The sequence below is a fragment of the Lepidochelys kempii genome, chromosome 13, assembly GCF_965140265.1.
Source record: "Lepidochelys kempii isolate rLepKem1 chromosome 13, rLepKem1.hap2, whole genome shotgun sequence".
Taxonomy (NCBI): Eukaryota; Metazoa; Chordata; order Testudines; family Cheloniidae; genus Lepidochelys; species Lepidochelys kempii.
The window spans coordinates 29,772,214-29,792,665 of record NC_133268.1 but is presented as its reverse complement, the minus strand read 5'-3'; the positions used below and the strand labels follow the sequence as shown (position 1 = coordinate 29,792,665).

The 20,452-nt window shown below is 42.8% G+C and overlaps 1 protein-coding gene across 1 annotated transcript in view; it reads left to right on the top strand.

Annotated features, from left to right (window-relative positions):
• Nucleotides 1–20,452, top strand: part of SAMHD1 (SAM and HD domain containing deoxynucleoside triphosphate triphosphohydrolase 1) — a 65,199-nt gene that overhangs the window by 25,106 nt on the left and 19,641 nt on the right. The window contains exons 7-11 of the mRNA XM_073309943.1: nt 651–806; nt 2,652–2,752; nt 2,881–2,989; nt 11,491–11,582; nt 13,380–13,495. Of these exons, the coding sequence (XP_073166044.1) occupies nt 651–806; nt 2,652–2,752; nt 2,881–2,989; nt 11,491–11,582; nt 13,380–13,495 (574 nt within the window). The remainder of the gene's footprint in view (nt 1–650; nt 807–2,651; nt 2,753–2,880; nt 2,990–11,490; nt 11,583–13,379; nt 13,496–20,452) is intronic.

Genomic DNA, 20,452 nt, shown 5'->3' with positions numbered 1-20,452 from the left:
AAACTTGGTTAAATGTCTTTTTGTTTAAATTGACCAGTTCCAAGTTGGCATAGTCCCTTAATGTATATGGGTAGCTTTGCCCACAACCCAGATTTTATAGGCATAAAACATTAACTGTAGACAGAGTAATGAAAGCAGAAATTGAATTTAAAAATGCTAAAAAGGCAACAGGATGTTCAAAATTTAGGTTTCAATTTTAAAAAATGGACAGGTTTTCTAGTTATGTTTGGAATTTTTTTTAAATGTAACAAAAATGTTTCCCTATATTCTCTGCAATCCTCTTTGTGCTAATATGTGAGAAGTGGAAAGAAAACTTGTTGTGAAGAATATTTTAACCTAACAGAAAATGAAGTTGGTCAATATCAAAGTTAGCTTTCTCAGTAGTGTAACTTTCCCAGCAGTGAACCTCCTGGATATTAAAACACATGCTTAACCAGCCCAATAGTCAAAATTCTACACACATGCACTGTGGACAAGTTAACATTAGTATGAGAAGCTTAACTTTTTGCATTTCCTGAGGACTGCCTGGTCCAATGGCTAGAACAGGTCCTTGATGTTAGTCTGTTCCCAGCTCAGACATTATTTGACTTTGGCTTAGTCTGATAGCAGCTTGTGTGTTTTGATAAAGTAACATCATATACTTTCTGCAGCATGAAACTGCTTCTGTTCAGATGTTTGAACACCTGATTACTTCCAATGGGCTAGAAAAAGTCATGGAAGATTATGGTTTTGTCCTGAAAGAAGATATGGACTTCATCAAGGAACAAATAGGAGGACCACTAGATACAACCCCATGTCGAGGTTTGGTGAGTCAGTTCGCCTCTTCTTTGGAAGTTATTTTAAATAATTCGCTCTTCAATGTAAGCGAAATAAAAATATCATTTTTGGTGCTATTCTCTTTTTAAGCTCTAGCTGTGTAGTTTCTGGGACACTTTCAGGCACTTAAGTTAGGAGGTCAGTGTGAAAAGTTGTTAAACTTTACTTTGAGATGCTTGGATGGAACATGTTCAAACTGCAGAGTGCGTCGTTGTTTGTGGGTTGTTAGCACTTGGTGGATTCATTGATATGCTAAGCACTCAGACCTTCAAGAAGTACAATCCCTGCTCCAAGAAGCTCAAGAACTAAGGCCAGGTTGAAAAGTAGACAGCTACAGGGAAAGGAAATGAGGCAGTTTTTGTATACAAGTCAACTTGTTCATGGCAAACAACTTTGTTGAATTGGGTCTTTAATGGGAACTTACATGTGGACAAGGTAGGGGCCTTGATGAGCTTGGAGTTATATCACGCATAGGGAGCCACGAGGAGGTGATTCAGCAAGAGGCTGACGAACAGGTGAACAAGGCTGGAAGTACTGGAGCAGAGGACGCTTTACCAGAGCAAGGGGCAGAATTGTGTACAATCTTGAAGGGGTGACCAAATGGAAACTTGATAAAATGGTGATTGGGAAGCCAGTGGAGGGATTCAAAGAAGGGAGTGATGTGATTGAATTAGGCAAGGAAGGAGAGTTTACAATTATTAATCTTCATAAGCAAAACAGCCAAATCTTATCCTGTTATGCAGATGAAGAAACAGAAGTACAGATGTTCAGTGACCTGCCCAAAGTTATACATTCAGTCATTGGCAGAGCTGAAACTAGAAACCCTACCAGCATGCTTCTCTGACCAGACTGTTCCTTTAAAGGGAAGCTGTTCTGGTAGGGGAGATTCCAATTACTGCAGCAAATTACATAGGCTTACGCAAAAACCATACATAATAAATGGAAAGCCTCTATCTTGACAGCTTGATACAAAATAGAATTCAAAGATTCATCTTTGTTTTGACAAACATTGGTGTTTACAGATAATTATTTGTATTACAGTAATTCTTAGAGGCCATCATCAAAATCAGGATCCCCTTGGTACTAGGCAGTATACAGACACTGTTGCCTGCCCCACAGAGCTTGTGTTCTAAATAGAAAAGACAGACTGATAAATAGACAGACAACATAAAAGCAAAACATTTGTTAATTGCATTTCCTTTTTTCAGGATCTTTTTATGGAATTTTAAAGTTGCCATGAAGGCTAGTATTTGGTTAACCTCAGAAGAAACACTAATACACATGGAACATGCATTTTACAATAACTGACATTCTCTGATTTTTTTCCAGTGCTTGGTAATTGCTAACTTCTTGAGTGCATCTGGCCCTAGACTGAAAGGTGCAAATTTTCCAAAATTGTCATCCCTGGCATTTGAATAGTAGAGAGAATCTCTCTCCCCTTCTTCTTATGGTTGGCGGCTTGTGCCAGAGCTTGGAGGAGCCAGCAGGGACACAAACTGTCATCACCATAAACTTCTGTTGAGTGGCTTAAAGCTGCAGATTTTCCTTAATTCTGGTATAACTTGCAAATTAAGCACTCTTGTACCCATTTAATCATTTTAGGGGAGTTTGCTGCATAAACACCAACTCTAGATACTGATGTCACAAGCTCGGTTTCTGAAATTTAGTCTTATTTCTTTTTGTCATATTTTCTTTATTAAATCAGTAGTTTTGATGTATTTATCCATACTGTCATGTGCAAAATCAAAATGTATTCCTGACGTCTATAAACACATTCTGAAATTGCTGCTGACCATGAGTTAACCTATTCTGAATAAGCTGTTCTGGTTTTCCAGTGGCCATACCGTGGTCGACCAGAAGAGAAAAGCTTCCTTTATGAGATAGTGGCTAACAAAAGAAATGGCATCGATGTTGACAAATGGGATTACTTTGCCAGGTACAAATCTTCCTGATGTTAGTTTTATTATAATCCTAACAAAAAAATTGCCCGATGCTGCTGCTTTTACTGTAAGTAAAATTTCATTATTGAATGCTTTTAACTCATTCTCTCTGGAATACTTTTAGGGATTGCCATCACTTAGGAATCCAGAATAATTTTGATTATAAGCGCTTCCTTAAATTCGCTCGGGTCTGTGAAGTGAAAAACAAGAAGCATATCTGTACCCGTGACAAGGTAAACTGCATGGGGGAGAACAGAGGATGTTAACTTGTGAAGTATTGTACTCTTGTAGCAGCAGATTGAAAAACATAACCTGTAATGAAAATGAACGCGAGGTCAATTCTGCTCAGCTAATGGAATGCAACCCTGAAGTGGGTTGCATGCAGGAGCCTAGTGGGTTTGCTAGCATACTGGTGGAGAAAGGAAAGCAGCAAAAATCCCTGGGTTGATGGAAGCCTGAGGAAGCTGGGCAAGGAATTGAAGAAGCAGTTCATTCCCTCCCCTTGTTGCTACCAACATTTCCCTGAGAGCCTTTTGTAGTAAAGTGAGTGCACAGACCTGGAGCTGAGCACAATGCAGGGACCGCGGGAGGTGCTTCCAACATTAGCACCCCCACCCCTGGGGGGACACACAAAGTGATGCCACAGTGTGAATTTTTTGGCTGCTTTGAGTCATGGACCAGAAATGGATAAACTGCTGTCTTAAGGTGCTTAGCAGGAATGGGAGGAAGTAGTCGCTGCCCCAGGAGATGCTGTCAAAAGTAACACAAGGTGGGAGGGATAGGAGCAGCTCCTGCTGCTACTCTTCTCATGGGGGGGAAAGCCTGGATGCGTAGCAGTACTTTAGAGGTCTGACTGAGAAGCTAGAGCCCTTGGGGTGGTCTGCCCATCTCACACTGCCAGCCAGCCAGTCACCCTTATCTCTAGTACCAGGGAAAGCAGTTGGTGAGTTGGCTTTTGGATTGGATTAAAATCATAGCCAGCCAGTCTTGAAGATAGAGGGTAGTTTGGAAGCCATCCACCAGTTCCTACTTTTCTTGTCTCTTTCCCAGCATTGCTACAAGTAGCATAGTTTTGTGAACAAGAGTAGCTGGGAAACAGACATCCCCTTCCCTGCCAAATTATGCCTTGTCTGAGGGGATGGTATTTCTCCTTGACTTTCTAGGTTCAGGGATCCAGCAAGGATTCCAACCTCTCTCAGCAGTTCCTTTCAACTAGTTATTCTCAGGGCCATATGTATTCTAGCATGCTTGAGCTGTGTAACTTGCAAAATCTACTTGTGCTACAGAACTTGTTGAATCTAAGATTTCACTTCTAGAAACACAAGTTTTGATTGTTCATGGCTGAGAAGAGAACTAGTAGTTCAAGCCCTTCCCTCCCCAAATTTAGTCATCTCCACCTTTGCCCACATGATGATGAATTCCTTACCAATGCTAAAAGCCTCAGCCAGTTCCCTAGTGCCAAAACCCAGCACCCACACATTCCTGGGTGCCCAAAGCCCTAGCCATTTGATACCCAGCCGCTTAAGCCTCTGGCTTCCCAGCAATGTCTCCTGTGCAGCTATGCATTTTCAGTACCAAATTCTGCAGAGCTTTGAAAGTGTATTAATTTTCATGTTGAATTCATTGAAAACCTCTATTTTAGCTTTCCTGAAGCTGATATGGAACTTCAGTTTGCCATCTCTAAGTATTGTAGAAACCAGGGAGCCTTGCCACAGAATTCTAGGTCCAGCTTGTCACCGAGTATGTGCGATGTTGGTCATTCTCTGTACCATACTGTTGACCTTGTCTGCTTCTCACCCCATATCTTCCAAAGCAGAAGGTGTCCCTTCATCTCAGCATGGAGGCTGCCCCGTCTAGTTCTTGATGGCCCCTACAGCACAGGCCACCTGTGCAGCTGCCTGGAAACTGGAAGGGCTAGAAAGCTACTGCCACAGGACAAGTGGCAAGTAAATTTAACTTGAAAAGAAGGCTTGTCTATGAGTGCTGGTCATATACAGTATTTTGTAAGGTGTTGGCAAATGGGTGAGAGTGAGATGATACTTTTGGATACTGTTGTTTGTGTTTTACGGTGGGGAAGGCAGCTTGAGCTAGTGCATTTGAACATAGGACTGGAAGTGAGGAACTTTACAGTTTATCCGTGCTCCAATTTTGACTCCTTTTGTGACCCTGAACAACTAGTTTACCCTTGCTGCTGTTTTCCAATCTATAAAATAGAGAAAATACCCTCCTCACATGGGGAGTTCAGAATTAAGTAGTCAGTGCTACAAGGACTGTGCATGCTTTTACACTTAAAGGGCTAAATATTATTTTTATTTTTAAATACTGCAATACACAGCTTACCTTATGGTGATAACACTTGAGAGCTATTTTCCCCTATATCTGGCTATTCTTAGAAGCCCAGATAGACATGGCAATTGCAGGAGCATACTCCCTTTATGTTCAGAAGTTTGAATCCACTCTTTAGATTTATATATACAATATTTTGAAAATCAAACTGCTTTTATTACTGAATGGTGGATTAGCAGCTCATAAATAAAATAATTTTTAGTGATATCCAGGATCAGAGAAGTTTAGACACCTGCTAGCCAGAGACTGGCATAGGCAGCAGTGTGTGTTTGGCCATAGGGTGTAGAGTCCTAACAGGGCTCAGAGGAAGTAGAATCCTGATGAGAAGCCCCGTCAATACCACCGCCTCTCCCCAGTTACTGGGAGGGGCTTGTACTGGGCTTCCTGCCAAGGTGCCACACTTGGAATCTGGTTGTGGAGAGTGGAAAGCATTTTTCGTACAGTCTTAGCTAGTAAATATCAGGTAATTTGTGAGATTGCTCTACTCCCAAGTCAGCTTCTTCCCATCTATAGTAATCATTCCTCTCACCTTTTCTGCTTCTGAAGTCGCACTCACTGACTTTTGTCCTCCTGATTTTGAGGAATTGAGCCACTGGGCATAATCTTCTGTACAGCCCGCACCTTCCTGAGGTTATCAGATGGGAGATATGCTTGGTGCTAGCTCCTTTGTTGAATAGCCAGTGCTTTCCTTTGATCTAGCATGAAAACAACGTATAGATCAGTACTCCCCAACTTGGTGGACAGCCACCTCAGGGCAGCATTAGCTAGTCTATTAGTGTATATCTACACTGCAGTTGGGAGTGTGCCTCCAAGCCTGGGTAGACAGACACGTCCTCGCTTTGCTCGAGGTAGCATGCTAAAAAGACCAGTGTGAACATTGCAGCATGGGCCATGGCTTTGGCTGGACACCCAGCTTCGCACTCAGAGGGTCAGTTGGGCTTGGACTCAGGTGGATAGCCTAAGCTGCCACCTGTGCTGCAATGTCCAAACTATTATTTTTAGGTACACTCCGAGGTGCAGTGTAAACATACCCTAAATGTCGGTATAAAACCTAAGTAAAATGAATAGAGTTGGGGGGCGGGGATGTGTGTTAATGGAGTACAGAGGAGCTGTGTGCTCGCAAAGCTTCATCACACTGTGTCTCCCTGCAGATGTATAGTGGTGGGTAGATCCCTGAAAGCCGGCTCAGACTTCCCTGTGTGCTTGTATATTGGTTCCTCTTACCGCTGGCTGCATGGGCAGTTTGGATGATACACTACTGCAGACTCAAGCCACAGTCTGCTGGCCAGAGTTTTTCTTCTCTGCTCCTATGGCACTTGGATCAGCCTCAAATGCACAACCCATGCAGTCTGACCTGAGTGGATTGGGAGGGGAGCAGAAAAATAGAGCCAGAAGAGGAGAGAAAATAAAAGACACGAGGGAAAACAATGTGAAGGAGTATGTTTAGCAGAGCAGGCACAACAGAGTTAGGGAGTGGGACAAGGAGATATGAAGAAAGAGAAAACCAGAGGTTCAGCAGTGGTGGGGCAATAAAATGGGAGTACCCCCTTGGGCCAGCTAGATTAGTGCTGCTTTTCTTTGCTGCCACTTATTTGGAGTAGGCACACCAGGGCAGAGATGACCAGTTGCTTGCACTCACCAGTTGATACTGGTGAAATGGGTTGACATTCATTTTAAAGTTGACACTGGCAAGTATGTTCTCCCCCCCCCCCCCAAGTCCTCATGAAGGAGAGATTGTGCAATCCTGTTGGGTGCTTAGAGGTATTCTCCTTGTGCATCTTTGGGTGCTATGTTGTATTCCTCTGCTCCAGCTGGTTGTCATATCTTTCCATTGAAAACACTGGTGATCAATGGTGATATGAAGTAAGAGGCACTTCTTTGGTTGGCCAACTACCAGTAGTACTCCCTGCAAAGTACATCCCCATTGCGTAGTAAGGTTTGAATATTATTAAGTAAAGTCTGGAAAGATGTGTTCTGCGTTTCATGTACCAGATCCACACACTCTTGACATGTCATGTTTTTATCAGTTATAACTTGTGCTATTTTCAATTTGCTGAATATGTATCACTTCCTTATTTCTTAATTTATTTTTCTAATTTATTTAAAAACAATTATTAAATCTACTGTATGACTTTCAGAGAGATGTGAAAGCACATCTTCCAGACCTTAAACAATGAATTTCTATTGTGGCCATAATAGCATGATAGTGTCTGTATAATGACTGAATCCAGACTCCTTTTACTAAATACAGTATGTTGCTGTCTTCTGGTTCTTACTGTGTCCAGAAATTCTCAAGCATGTGTATCAGATATTGAAGGCACTGTGCTTGCCTTTCTGTGTTGTCTTCCAGGTTTTGATTTCATAAATGGGACATGACCGTTATGTACGCCAAAAAAAAAAAAAAAAAAGTTTAGCTAGTTTGTCTTTTTCTGTGTACAACTGAGCAGTATTTTGTTGAAACAATTCTGTATGCTTTCTTACCCATCTAGCCAGAGTGATGTGGATTATGCTGGACTTTGCTTATGGGTTTTAGTTATTAAGAAATTGTCCCCATAATACATACAAAGTCTCCTATCAAAAGCTTTTTGTGTTCCTGGATTGCTAGACTTCCCAGTGCTCCTATGTGCCTCATCTCCAGGAACAGTAGATGAAGAACACCTATTAAGAAAATTAGAGCAGATAAGGATAAGTCTGCTGTCGGTAGACAGGATACTGGGCTGGATGGACCTTTGGTCTGACCAAGTATGGCCATTTGTATGCAAGGATGCTCAGTTTTCCTCATCCTGTGCCAGAATGGAAGGTTACAGATACTATTGTGTAATATGGGGTGTCTCAATTTTAAACTGAGCTCACAGCAAACTTCAGGTTTCTGGCTTCTGAACTATATATGTAAATTCATGTTCTCCTTTGAGTGCTGTCCCTGGGGATGCTCCACTTTAGGTGTTGATGCACCCCTATGCTCGTAGCCAGAGATTTAAGGTAGCAGTGTCTGGCTGGGCTGCACGTGCGCAGACCCGGTCTCACGTTTCCTTAGGCGGTTAACTGATGCTTGCGGCCAACCCTTCCCCTCTTCCTTCTCTGCTGCCGTTGGCTCACGTTGGAGCATTCAGCAGCACCTCGCAGTTACTCTTAATTCTCTCTTCTTCTGTTTCCTTTTTACCTGTAGTTACAAAAAGAAAAGGAGTACTTGTGGCACCTTAGAGACTAACCAATTCATTTGAGCATGAGCTTTCGTGAGCTCATGCTCAAATAAATTGGTTAGTCTCTAAGGTGCCACAAGTACTCCTTTTCTTTTTGCGAATACAGACTAACACGGCTGTTACTCTGAAACCTACCTGTAGTTAGTCGTCTTCATTGAAATACTATCTCCTTTTTCTCTTTCCCTGCCTCAAAATAAATAGATAAATCCTCACAGGACCTTACGTGTCATTTGCCCAGCGACTGCAGCAGCTCTACAGCTGTATCTCTCTCCATACAACCGAGAGACTACGCCCCTTCTGGGGCATGCCTGCCCCCCTTGGCTTTAAACATTGCCCTACCTGCTAGCTGTCAATACCCCTTTCAGATGGCCACTCACAGCGCGTCTGGTGTCTTGGTGAGGGACACACACAACAAAAGTGCCTGCACTGCCACAACTTCAAAGCACGCACAAGAAAGGCAAGAGTTTTACACCTGAAGCTTTTCACAGCATCAGTTAACAGCCTGAGGCAGTGTGAGACAAGGTCTGTGCATGTGTGGCCCAACTGGGCACTGCTGCCTTAAATCTCCAGCTACGAGTGCAGGGGTGCATCCTCTGTATCAACACCTAAAGTGGAGCACCCATAGGGACACACATCTCAAAGAACCTCTGTTACTGCACAAAGTGAGTAATTTCCTCATGTCAGTGTGGCTCCAGAAGTATAACTTTTAGTTGAGCGGTCTGCAAGGTGAGCAAGTAATGGAGCTCTGATCTCCTGGTTGACCTAGAAACCTTATTTATGTGTAGCCTATAATATGGAGATGAAACACTCTTTCCTTCTGCCTTCAGAACCTCAGAAATCTTTTAGAGGAAGCAGCAGAGCAGAGAGGAATAAGATTCTACAGTGTTGATCCTTTTTGTTGAAAACTTTCTAGAATAGAAACAAAGTTACACCTAATAAAACCATAAAACATTTTAAAAGCACAAAACTTACTTCGCCCGCTTCTCTGGTTACTTATGCATAGGGCCCTACCAAATTCATGGCCATGAAAAATGCGTCACAGACTGTGAAATCTGGTCTTTTGTGTGCTTTTACCCTATACTATACAGATTTCACGGGGTAGACCAGCATTTCTCAAATTAGGGGTCCTGACCCAAAAGGGAGTTGCGGGGGGGGGGTCACAAGGTTATTTTAGGGGGTTGAAGTATTGCCACTCTTACTTCTGCACTGCCTTCAGAGCTGGGTGGTTGGAGACTGGCGGCTGTTGCCTGGGAGCCCAGATCTGAAGGAAGAGCCGCCGCCAGCAACAACGCATAAGTAAGGGTGGCAATACCATACCATGCCATCCTTCTGTGCTGCTAGTGGCAGCCGGCCAGCCCCTGCCGCTCGCCAGCTGCCCAATTCTGAAGGCACCACAGCTGCCAGCAGCAGTGCAGAAGTAAGGGTAGCAGTACTGCAATCCTCTCCTACAATAACCTTGCAGTCCCCTCCCCCCAACAATTCCTTTTTGGGTCAGGGCCTCTATAATTATACCACAATGAAATTTCAGATTTAAATAGCTGAAATCATGAAATTTCACGATTTTTAAAATCCTATGACCATGAAATTGACCATGAATTTGGTAGGGCCTTACTTATGCAACACAGAACCTGCAAGGCCTGGGCATCTCCTCACAGGAGCGAGTAGAATCTAGTGGGACTTCTGAGAAAACAAGTTTTTTGGAAGCGAGAAGTTGATGTTTAGTGGGAGAAAAGAGTAGCTGGGTCTTGGAATGTTGGAATAAATCCCAGAGAGATGGGTAGTGGGAAGCTGATGCACTTATAGGTATGTGATAACTTGTGCCTCTGCAAGATACCATATAGCTGTTTCCTGCATGTATGAGGTTTGTGTGTACGTATATTGTATTATAATGTGTGTACCATCAGATATTGCAGTGTGCCTCTGAATACTAGAGTGGTAGCCAAGGAATGCGGAGGTCTGTTCAGAGCTATTAAGTCAGTTTGAATAATAAATTAATCGCCTTTAGTTGAGAGGTTGTTTTCTTTACTGTTTGCATATTTCAAGAAAGGTAGTTGTAAAAAAAAATAATCACAGATAGTATTTCTGATCTTATTGCTAGCAGTAACCATCTGGCTAAAAACTAAAATAATTTGTAGGTTTAATGGTGCAGCAGCCAAATGTCCAGGACTGTAACCATTGACTACACTTTATTCTGGATCTAGCATCAGAAAAATGTATTGTCTGCTTTGTAAACATGAAACAGTTTGTTGAAAATATTAAAGACTGTTAAAAGTAGGGCTTAGACATCAAAGGAATAGTCATAGCTTATAATGGACAACTTCCAGAAGGGATATTTCACACTTATTGCATGTACATACTGTCCATTGATTATCGTGCTGATCACTTTGTAAAGCATCAGGCATAAGTCTGTCAAATACAACTTTCAGCGCCAAAGCTCTTTTCTGTTGCATTGTTTAGAATGTAGTATTTGATACCTTCAAAATTATTTTCAAAATGCATCCTCTTTGTAAGGTGACTGATCAACAATCTCTTCATTCACAACTACAGAAGCTAGAGTGGAAAAAGCACAGTAAAAATGGGACTGTACCCATATCATTACAAATCCAGGTGTAGAAGCTGCTCGTGACTTCAGAATGGTGAAAATCACCCCTTCTGTTGTACAGTGGAAACTGAACTGTGACAGTTACTGTAAGGGACTGCGGAAGACTCTGTGACGGCCTAGCTAAGGAAGAACGCTTTCTCATGCAGACGGTTACTATCGGTCAGGTTCGGACATGAGGAACTGGTCGAAACTGGTCCCCGACCGGCCTTGACTGCCTCGTGTGGCCCCTTGCCAATGAAGGAGCACAACCCCTTAGTTAAATATACATGAGCTGTTATTGTAAAGGGTTTATTAATGCCTGCTACCCGCCCCTTCGTTGGACTCTGTCCTGGGCATTGCTCCGGTGCGCTGGGCTCTCCACCTCCGTGACAGCAACACTTGGAGTCCCCGTTGCGGGTGTGTCACTTACCTTCAATAAAGCCAATAGTTCGCCGCTTTGCCGCAATTGGGCCTCGCTTTTTCGGAGCACCCCTGCCAGGTCTCCCGGGTCTAGAACAAAACAGTTACTTTATCTGAATCCTCAGTGCAGTATCCAGTCGACTTGAGTCAATGTACAAATAAAAGGTAACTTTATCTTTTGTTGCAGGAGGTTGGAAATCTGTATGACATGTTCCATACACGGAATTGTTTGCACCGCAGAGCTTACCAGCACAAGGTTGGCAACATCATTGAAACAATGTAAGTGTCCATTGTGTATTTTGATTGTTCGTGATTAAGGCTAGGATTTTCAGCCTGTGGCGGCTGGGAGCTGCAGGGTCCCTGTAGTGGCCAGCAGCTGCTGGGTACCCCAGGGGGCCCCCTGGAGCTCTGAGCCTCTGGAGGTATTGGGGGTACCCTGCAGCTCCCAGCTGCCATGGGCAGTGGGGGCCCCCGGGAGCTCTGAGCAGCCAAGGGCGACGGGGACCTTGGAACTCTGAGTGGGGGGTCCCCCGCAGCTGCCAAGCTGCCGTGGGTGGTATGGGGACTCCACAGCTCCCCTTTTTGTCATGGATATTTTTAGTAAAAGTCAGGGACAGGTCAAGGGCTTCCGTGATTTTTTTTTTTTTGTTGGTTTTTTTTTGCACATGTCCTGTCCATTGCTTTTACTAAAAATATCTGGGACAAAATCTTAGCTTTATTCATAGTGAGTTGCTGAGATGAATGAAAACCTGCTGAGTTGGGATTTCTGTGAAACCAAGCACATGTTTGTGCCTCTGTAAAAGGCACAAATTAAGTTTTCTATATGCAGTTTTACAGCACCCTGTCTGTACCCTAATCTCTGAGCATGTCTTGGTCCTTCATCACACTAAGGCAGTTTGGCTATATAGCCTTCTGCCTTTTTGGTTCTAGATTGATATTTTTTTTTTTTTTTTTTTAATTAGAGACAATCTGAACCCAATAGATTTCCAACTACTAGAAATAGCTTCACTCCTCTGAACTTTACTAGTCTTAAAATGTTATGCTAAATCCATTTTAGAATATGTAAATAATCAACAAGGTATAAAGTGGTGTAAAATTCAGCTGATTTCCATTGGGTTACACAAGACTTAATTTTTAAATAAGCGTTTAAAGTTCTGCAATATGGTGGTGATTGTGCTTTTGTTCATACATATAAACCAAAAAAATGAAGGGAATAAGAACTCTCCCCTGCCACACTGAGAACCAGTTGACAGCAGATTGATCAAGCCCAGTAATAGAGCAGATGTCCTTTTCATACTGTCTTTTTGTCCATAGACACTGGATGTCTTTAAACTGTTAAAATTTAGGAAAACTGTATTTTTAAATAATTTTTTGCCATGTGCAATGGGCGAATAGCTTACCTGGCAGCTTACCTCAAAAAATGCTTTACAAACATTCATCCAACTTAGTTATTCATTCATGGAGCTATTTAGTCACCACCAAGTGTGTTGTGCTGTGCAGTACTTCTACATTATAGTAGTCTGAGTGTCGGTCACTGACTTCCATACTCCTACAGTCAACCAAACAGTAATGTCAAACATGCAGTCAGAAGCACTGCATACTGTCAGATTTCTAGTTCATCAGAAGTATGGGGGTTTTAAGTGAAAGCACGCTATTAACTAGTCAAAAGGTCAGTTATTTACTGTTTGGTTGCTTCAGCTTCTGCATTGACACACTCAGTTACAAGCCTGGTTTAGTCAATGGGAGACATAAAATGTTATAGGATAACTCAGTGGTTCTCAAACTTTTGTACTGGTGACCCCTTTCACATAGCAAGCCTCTGAGTGCAACCCCCCCCTTATAAATTAAAAACACTTTTTATATATTTAACATCATTATAAATGCTGGAGGCAAAGCGGGGCTTGGGGTGGAGGCTGACAGCTCTCGACTCCCAGTTTGAGAACCCCTGGTATAACTGACTTCTTCTGTCTTCATGCTGGGAATGCTTATTAGCTAGTGGTCCTTTATTTGTAAACATTTTGGCTTTTCATTTTCTCTTTTTAACATGTTAAATCCATATCCTGTCTGTCAAAATAGGATTACAGATGCCTTCCTAAAAGCAGATCCCTATATTAAAATAGAGGGCACTGGTGGAAAACACTACAAGATTTCTACAGCAATGGAGGATATGGAAGCTTACACTAAGCTGACAGGTAAGCTTTCACTGATGGTGACATGTTCTTGCCAGCTTACATGGGGTATCAGTTTATAAGTAGGCTAGGCAGAATTTTGATTTTTTAAAAAATTTGGACAGATAGATATTTATCTATTTTAAATTTTCACAGTTCACAACTATGGGGGGTGGAGTGTATCAGACATTTAATGACAGTAGACTCGTAGACTTTAGGGCTGGTAGGGACCATCGTGATCATCTATCTGTCTGATATCCTGCACATTGGAGGCCACAGAACCTCGCCCACCCACTCATGAAATAGGCCTATAACCTCTGGGTGAGTTACTGCAGTCCTCAGATCTTGATTTAAAAACTTCAAGTTACAGAGAATCCACCATATGCTCTAATTCAAGCCAGCAAGTGATCTGTGCCCTGTGTTGCAAAGGAAGGTGAAAAACCTGCAGGGTTTCTTCCAGCCTGGCCTGAAGAAAAATTCCTTCCTGACTCCAGATATGGTGATCATTTAGGCCTGGAGCATGTGGGCAAGACCCACCCACTGGACACCTGAAGGAGAATTCTTTGTAGCAACTCAGGGGCCTCTCCATCTAGTGTCCCATCTCTGGCCTTTGGAGATATTTGATAGTAGTCACAGATGGGGCATATGCCATTGCAGGCAGCCTCATCATACCCATCCCCTCCATAAACTTATCAAGCTCAGCCTTGAAGCCAATTAGGTTTTTTCCCCCAATACTCCCCTTGAAAGCTGTTCTAGAACTTCACTCCACTGGTTGTTAGAAATCTTTGTCTAAATCCAAGCCTACATTTGTTGGTCAGTTTATATCCATTTGTTCTTGTGTCAGCATTGGCCCTTAACTTAAATAGCTTCTCTCTCTCCCTCCTTATTTATAGTAAGGCTGTCAATTAATCATAGTTAACACAAGCGATTAACACAAAACAAATTAACGAGATTAAAAAAGAAGTCACAACAATCACAGTTTTAATTGCACTGTTAATAATAGAATACCAATTTAAATTTATTCCAAAAATATTTTTGGATGTTCTATATTTTAAAATATTGATTTCAGTTACAACACAGAATACAAATTGTACAGTGCTCACTTTATATTTTTTTATTACAAGTATTTGCACTGTAAAAATGAGTATTTTTCACTTCGCCTCATTTAAGTACTGTAGTGCTATCTCTTTATCATGAAAGTGTAACTTCACAAATGTAGAATTTGTTTTGTTTTTGAGTGCTATGTTATAAATTTTTTTAAAAAGAATCTAAAACTTTAGAGCCTGCAGGTCCATTCAGTCCTACTTCTTATTCAGCCAATCGCTAAAACAGACAAGTTTGTTTACATTTACGGGAGATAATGCTGTCTGCCTCTTAATTACAAAGTTGCCTGAAAGTGAGAACAGGCATTTCCATGGGACTGTTGTAACCAGTGTTGCAAGGTATTTACGTGCACTGCCAGATATATTAAATGTTCATATGTCCCTTCATGCTTTGACCACAATTCGAGAGGACATGCTTCCATGCTGAATTTAAATTGGTATTTTATTATTGTTTAACAGTGTGATTAAAATTGTGATTGATTATGACTATTTTTGTAATCTCACAATTAATTGTGATTATTTTTTTTAATTGCTTGACAGCCCTAATTTATAGAGTGCAATTGTATCTCCTCTGAGCCTTCATTTTGTTAGGCTAAACAAGCCAAGCTCCTTAAAGTCTGCTCTCATGAGGTAGGTACTCCATTCCTCTCAGGATGGTGGACATAGTAGAGATTCCAGTGGAAGCTGTCCAGGGCAAGTCTTGCAAGCTCCTGGATATTTTACATACCTCCATGCCAGGGCACCTTGTAGTGCCCATCAGGGAGGGCTTTTTGGAGCCAGCCAAGCTGCTTTGGCAAATGCCTGCTTCCTTGGTGCCGACACCAAATGGGCAAATCGGTGTTGCCAGGTGCTCCTAGCAACCTTTGAGCAATTCTGTACTCTGTGTCCGGCTCACTGATTGAAGCAGCAAGTCCATAAGAGGACAAAGCATCAAGGTCTGCTGAAATCAACAACTTGGGACAACGATCCCAAAACTTTAGATTTATTCAGCTGCTAAAAATACTCATCAACCAAGCTGCAGATGAAGATTGCCAGTCATCAGTCTTCACTGATGAAATGGCTAATTACATTGGGACTCTTATCTCCCAATTTTCTGACATTAATCCTTCTTGACCTCAGAGGAATTAAAATCTTGGTGGCACAGTGATGTGCACTGATCTTCAAGCATCCCACACAGCACCCAGATCTATGGCCACCTCAGTTGCCATGAGAAGGGTCCTCTTTGTTCCAATCTGGCATCCCAAAAGAGGTGCAAACAGTAGATGATCTGCTGTGTGGTGGATGCACCTTCTTAACCCAAGGACTGATCATCCTCTAAAAGACTCTATAGTAACCCTCAGGTCTCTGGAATACTTGCTTCAAAAAGGAAGCAAATCAGGCCTCAGCCATACTCCAGGCAACCCTACTTTGCACAGCTCAGACCATCTGCATCAGCTCTTTCAAAGAAGGAAATCATCTGTTTCGACTGCATCATCTTCCCATCCTGCAGCAAGTTCATCAAGGCAGCAAATTTGTCTCCTTGGTCAAAAGCAGCATACAGCCTCTGCTGGATCTTTCTTTTATGTCCTTACAGTTAAGGAACTATTTGTTTTGTTTTCATGTGATCTGGAACACCTTCATTATGGACCGCTGGGTCCTAGAAATCATAGAGATGAGATATGCCATCTAATTCCAGACTCTCCCCATCACTCACCCACCTTCCTTATCCCTTTTCAGGGATCCCTCTCAAAGAGTATGCTGCATCAAAAAGTGCAGTCACTTCTAAATCTCTGAGCAGTAGAAGTAGTAGTTGAAGAGTACAAGGGGAAGAGTTTTTATTCCCATTACTTTAAGGAAAAAAGGGGGATGGTGCCCTATTCTGGACTTAAGACAGCTGAACACCTTCATTCAGATTCAAGCTCAGGATGGTTACCCTGGCCTCTATAATTCCTTCTCTTGATCCACAGGACTGGTACACAGATTTTGACCTCCTGAATACTGACTTTCATATAGCAGTCCACCTTACCACAGGAAATACCTAAGGTTCCAGGTGGGCAATTCATGCTACTAGTACAGAATACTGCTACGTGGTCTATCCATAGTGCCCAGGGTATTTATCAAACGCCTTGTGACAGTGGTAGCTTACCTGATGAATTGAGAAGTCCAGGTTTGACTCAACTAGACAACTGGCTTACTTGGGGAAAGTCTCTACAAGAGGTGACCAACTCCATAAAGCCGAGTCTTTGTCTTTTTGCCTCTTGAGGACAGTGTCAGCAAGAAGTCAGTGTTAATTTCTGGTCAAAAGGTAGAATTTATAGGTGTCGTTCAGACCTCTATTACAGCAATGGTCTGTCTGCCGTAGGGAAGACTCTAAGCCATAATAAATCTGGTTAACCACCTGCAAGTACCTCAGATGTCTGTAAGAATTTCTCAGACTTCTGGGGCACATGGTTTCGTTCATTTACATAACTCAGCATGCCAGACCTCAACTTTGATGCATAGAAGGGTGGTTGACAGACACATAAAGATGAAGGGTGCAGGTCCTTCCAGAAGCTCTGTCATTGAACTGGTAGGAGGACCCCCTAAAAGTATGCAAGGGAGCTTCCTTCTCTGCACCATTGCCATAGAAGACTCTGGTAACAGATGCCACCAGGCTGGATGGGCAGCCACCTATGCAATCTTCTGACACCAGGTTTATGATCTCAGGAAGCCTAGTTACATATAAACATCCTAGTGCTAAGGGCTGTTCATCAAGCTTGTACAGCATTCCTACCAGCTCTGAGAGGTTTAACCTTTCTGATCATGACTGACATTACAGCTGTGTTTTATATCAGTAGGCAAGGGGGAGCAGGATTCACCCCTCTTTGTCGAGAAGCAAATTGCCTTTGGAATTGATGCCTGTGACATGAGATTATTCCCACAGTGCTTTTAGCAGGCTGGCAGCATGTTCCGGCAGATCACCTCAGCAGACAGTTTTCAATCAACCATGAATGGTCATTGTAGCATATAATCATTCAGGACACATTCACCAGGTGAGGTCAACCTGCTATAGATTTATATGCAACAGATCAAAAAAATGTCACAGGTTCTGCTCCAGAGGAGGCCAGGCTTGGGTATCTCTTGTCGGATGCATCCTGATGCCATGGGCTCTGGATCTAACATATGCATACCCTTCAATTCCACTAATCCCAAGAGTCATTGAGAAATTGAGACAGGACTCCACCAAGATGACCATGCTGGTGTCTGGCTGAAGCAGTTCTGTTTCTCAGACTTAGTGAATCTCTTCGTTCGAGCTCCAGTCCAGTTACCTCTTCAGCCATAAGTGATATTGCAAAGGGAGGGGCAAATCCTCCATCTGGATCAAACTTCCCTGTACCTCACAGCATGGATGCTGGTTGGTTAATAGCAGTAGAGAGGAGCTGCTCATCAGAAGTACAACATATTCTTAACCACAGTAGAGAAGACTCAGTAAGGCATGCTTTCTCAGCCAAATGGAAGCTGTAGTAGAAAGAGAGCCTGGAACATGGGGCCTGGTGCAAGACCTGAGGCCTGAACCAAAATCAGCAAGAGTCAGGCCCTGTTACAAAGCAAGTGTCTGCTTAAAAGTTTGCTGTCCGGTACATGAACTTTGCAAGAATATGGCTGGCATTGCTAAAACACAGGCATTTCTAAGAAGTACTGGGCATTAGGTATTCACATAAATACATCCCAGAAGGCTAATACAAGCACATCCTGATATAAAGTTATGGTATAAACACACTCCCCGAAGATGGTACACACTGACCCCTCCTAAAGATAAAGTCAGGATGACAGGGTAATAAATGGAGATGTTTTGTTTGAACCAACAGGTACAAAGTGTAGGGTGTTAACTAACCACATCTGAAGAGTAATACATAACTTGTTTGTATCAGTGTATAAAAGAGAAATCATAGGAGGGGTGTCTTTGTCTGGCCTAGGGGGCAATGGAAAGTCCCATTGCTGACTGAGCTGAGTCCTTGCTCCTGGACACTCATGTGTTAGTGTCCCCGTAGAGTCTGCCAGGCACTAGTATTGTGTCTTGAGGGCAATAAACCTGCCTGAGCTCCTTGATCACCGAACTGAGTCTGTGGTCTTGGAAGTGCTGTTGAGATCTGCTGGGCCACCTATCTGCGCAGGGTTGGTACAGCGTATGGAGAGAGCACACACACGCAGGCCAGCTGACAACAGAAGCTAAGCTTCACTGTTGGACTCATCAACATCAGTTACCTTCATCTCAAGCTCAGATACCTGATATACTGGAATACCTCCTGTCCTTGAGAAATTCAAGGTTTGTCTAGAAGTTCCCTTAAGATCCACACAGCAGCCATTTTAGCTTTCCATTCTCTCATGCAGGGTCACTCAACATTCTCACACCCTGAAGTAGCTAGATTCCTGAAGGCACTTATGTGCATATATTCCACTATTCAGGGAGTCTCCCCCTCCTTGGGTGTCAACCTGTTGATGGCTCAAAGGATGCATTAAACCCCCGGGCTATGTTTCCTCTTCCACTTGTCACTAACCTTCCTAGTGGCAGTAACATCAGCTAGAAGGGTGGGAGATTACAAGCACTCATGGTGGGCCCTCCACACGCAATATTTCTTAGGGACAGGGGGACCTTAAGGGCTCACCCAACATTTTTACCAAAGGTTGTCTCTGATTGCCATCGGAATCAAGTAATACACCTATCTGTGTTCTTTACCCAAGCCACATTCCAACAACGGAAAAGCTAAATACTTAAGTAGGATAGGACCCACAATACATCTCGATAGGACTAAGCCATTCATGGCTTCACCTCGGTTAATTTTAGCTTTTGCACATTAGGCTATATAACCCAGAGATGACTGAATTGGATTTTTACTTGCATTAAGTTATGCTATGAAATAGCTTATTTAGACCCACCATTGAGGACTACAGTCCACTCCACCAGGGCTCAAGCAGCTTCTGCAGCTTCTTTGAGAAGTGTTCCGGTAGTGGAATTCTGTGCGTACACTTATGCAACATTACTCCATAGAATCATCAAGATCTGATGCTCACTTTGCCACAGCTGTATTATAAATAGACTCCAAGCACCCACATCCTGTGATCTGGATCACTGCTTGTGAATCAAACAGTAGAATATATATGGACAAGCACTTGAAGAAGAAATGGTTACTACCTTACAGCAACTGTGGTTTTTTGAGATGTATAGTCCATATATTCCACGACCTGCCCTCCTTTTCCTGATACTTTGCTTCCTGTCTGGTAGCACCAGGATTTTGTATTAGCAAAGGAACTGAGGGGATGGTTGGGGTCACCCACCCTTTAGGACTCTCAGGGTACAGGCAGCCCCACACAGACACTGTTACCTGAAAGAATCCAAGCACAAGTCTGTGGGGTGCATGCTCACCAAAGGGGGGGGAATACGTTCTACATATAGACAATGCATATAAAAGAACCAGTTATTCCCCTGCTGTTTGGAAAGCATGTCTCAGGTAAAAATGTATCCGGCACTGTTGCACTAGTGTCCAGTTTGAGGGATTAGAAATGGAGTTTGGTTGCCAGCATCCATAGTCTGAGACACTGTACCTGTGTACATAATGAAACTGCTTGATCTAAGTTAGTTGGCATACTTCAGTTCCCCCTAACATGCAGCATTTTCCATACCTTATTTTAGGAAATAGGCTTGTGTTAGTTCCGTAATTCTGGGGATTGGCATTTTCCGATGCATGTTGAATGGATGAATTGGGATGTGCTATGACCTGGAATGAAAGAGGGTTGTTAGCTTGAAGCTGTTAAACTTTCTGTCCTGGGGTTGGGAGGTCAGCAACCCTCTTCTTTCAATCTGATGCTAATAGTATTGTGAAAAGCCTGTGGCAGCCTACGCTATTCTGGAAGGAACTTT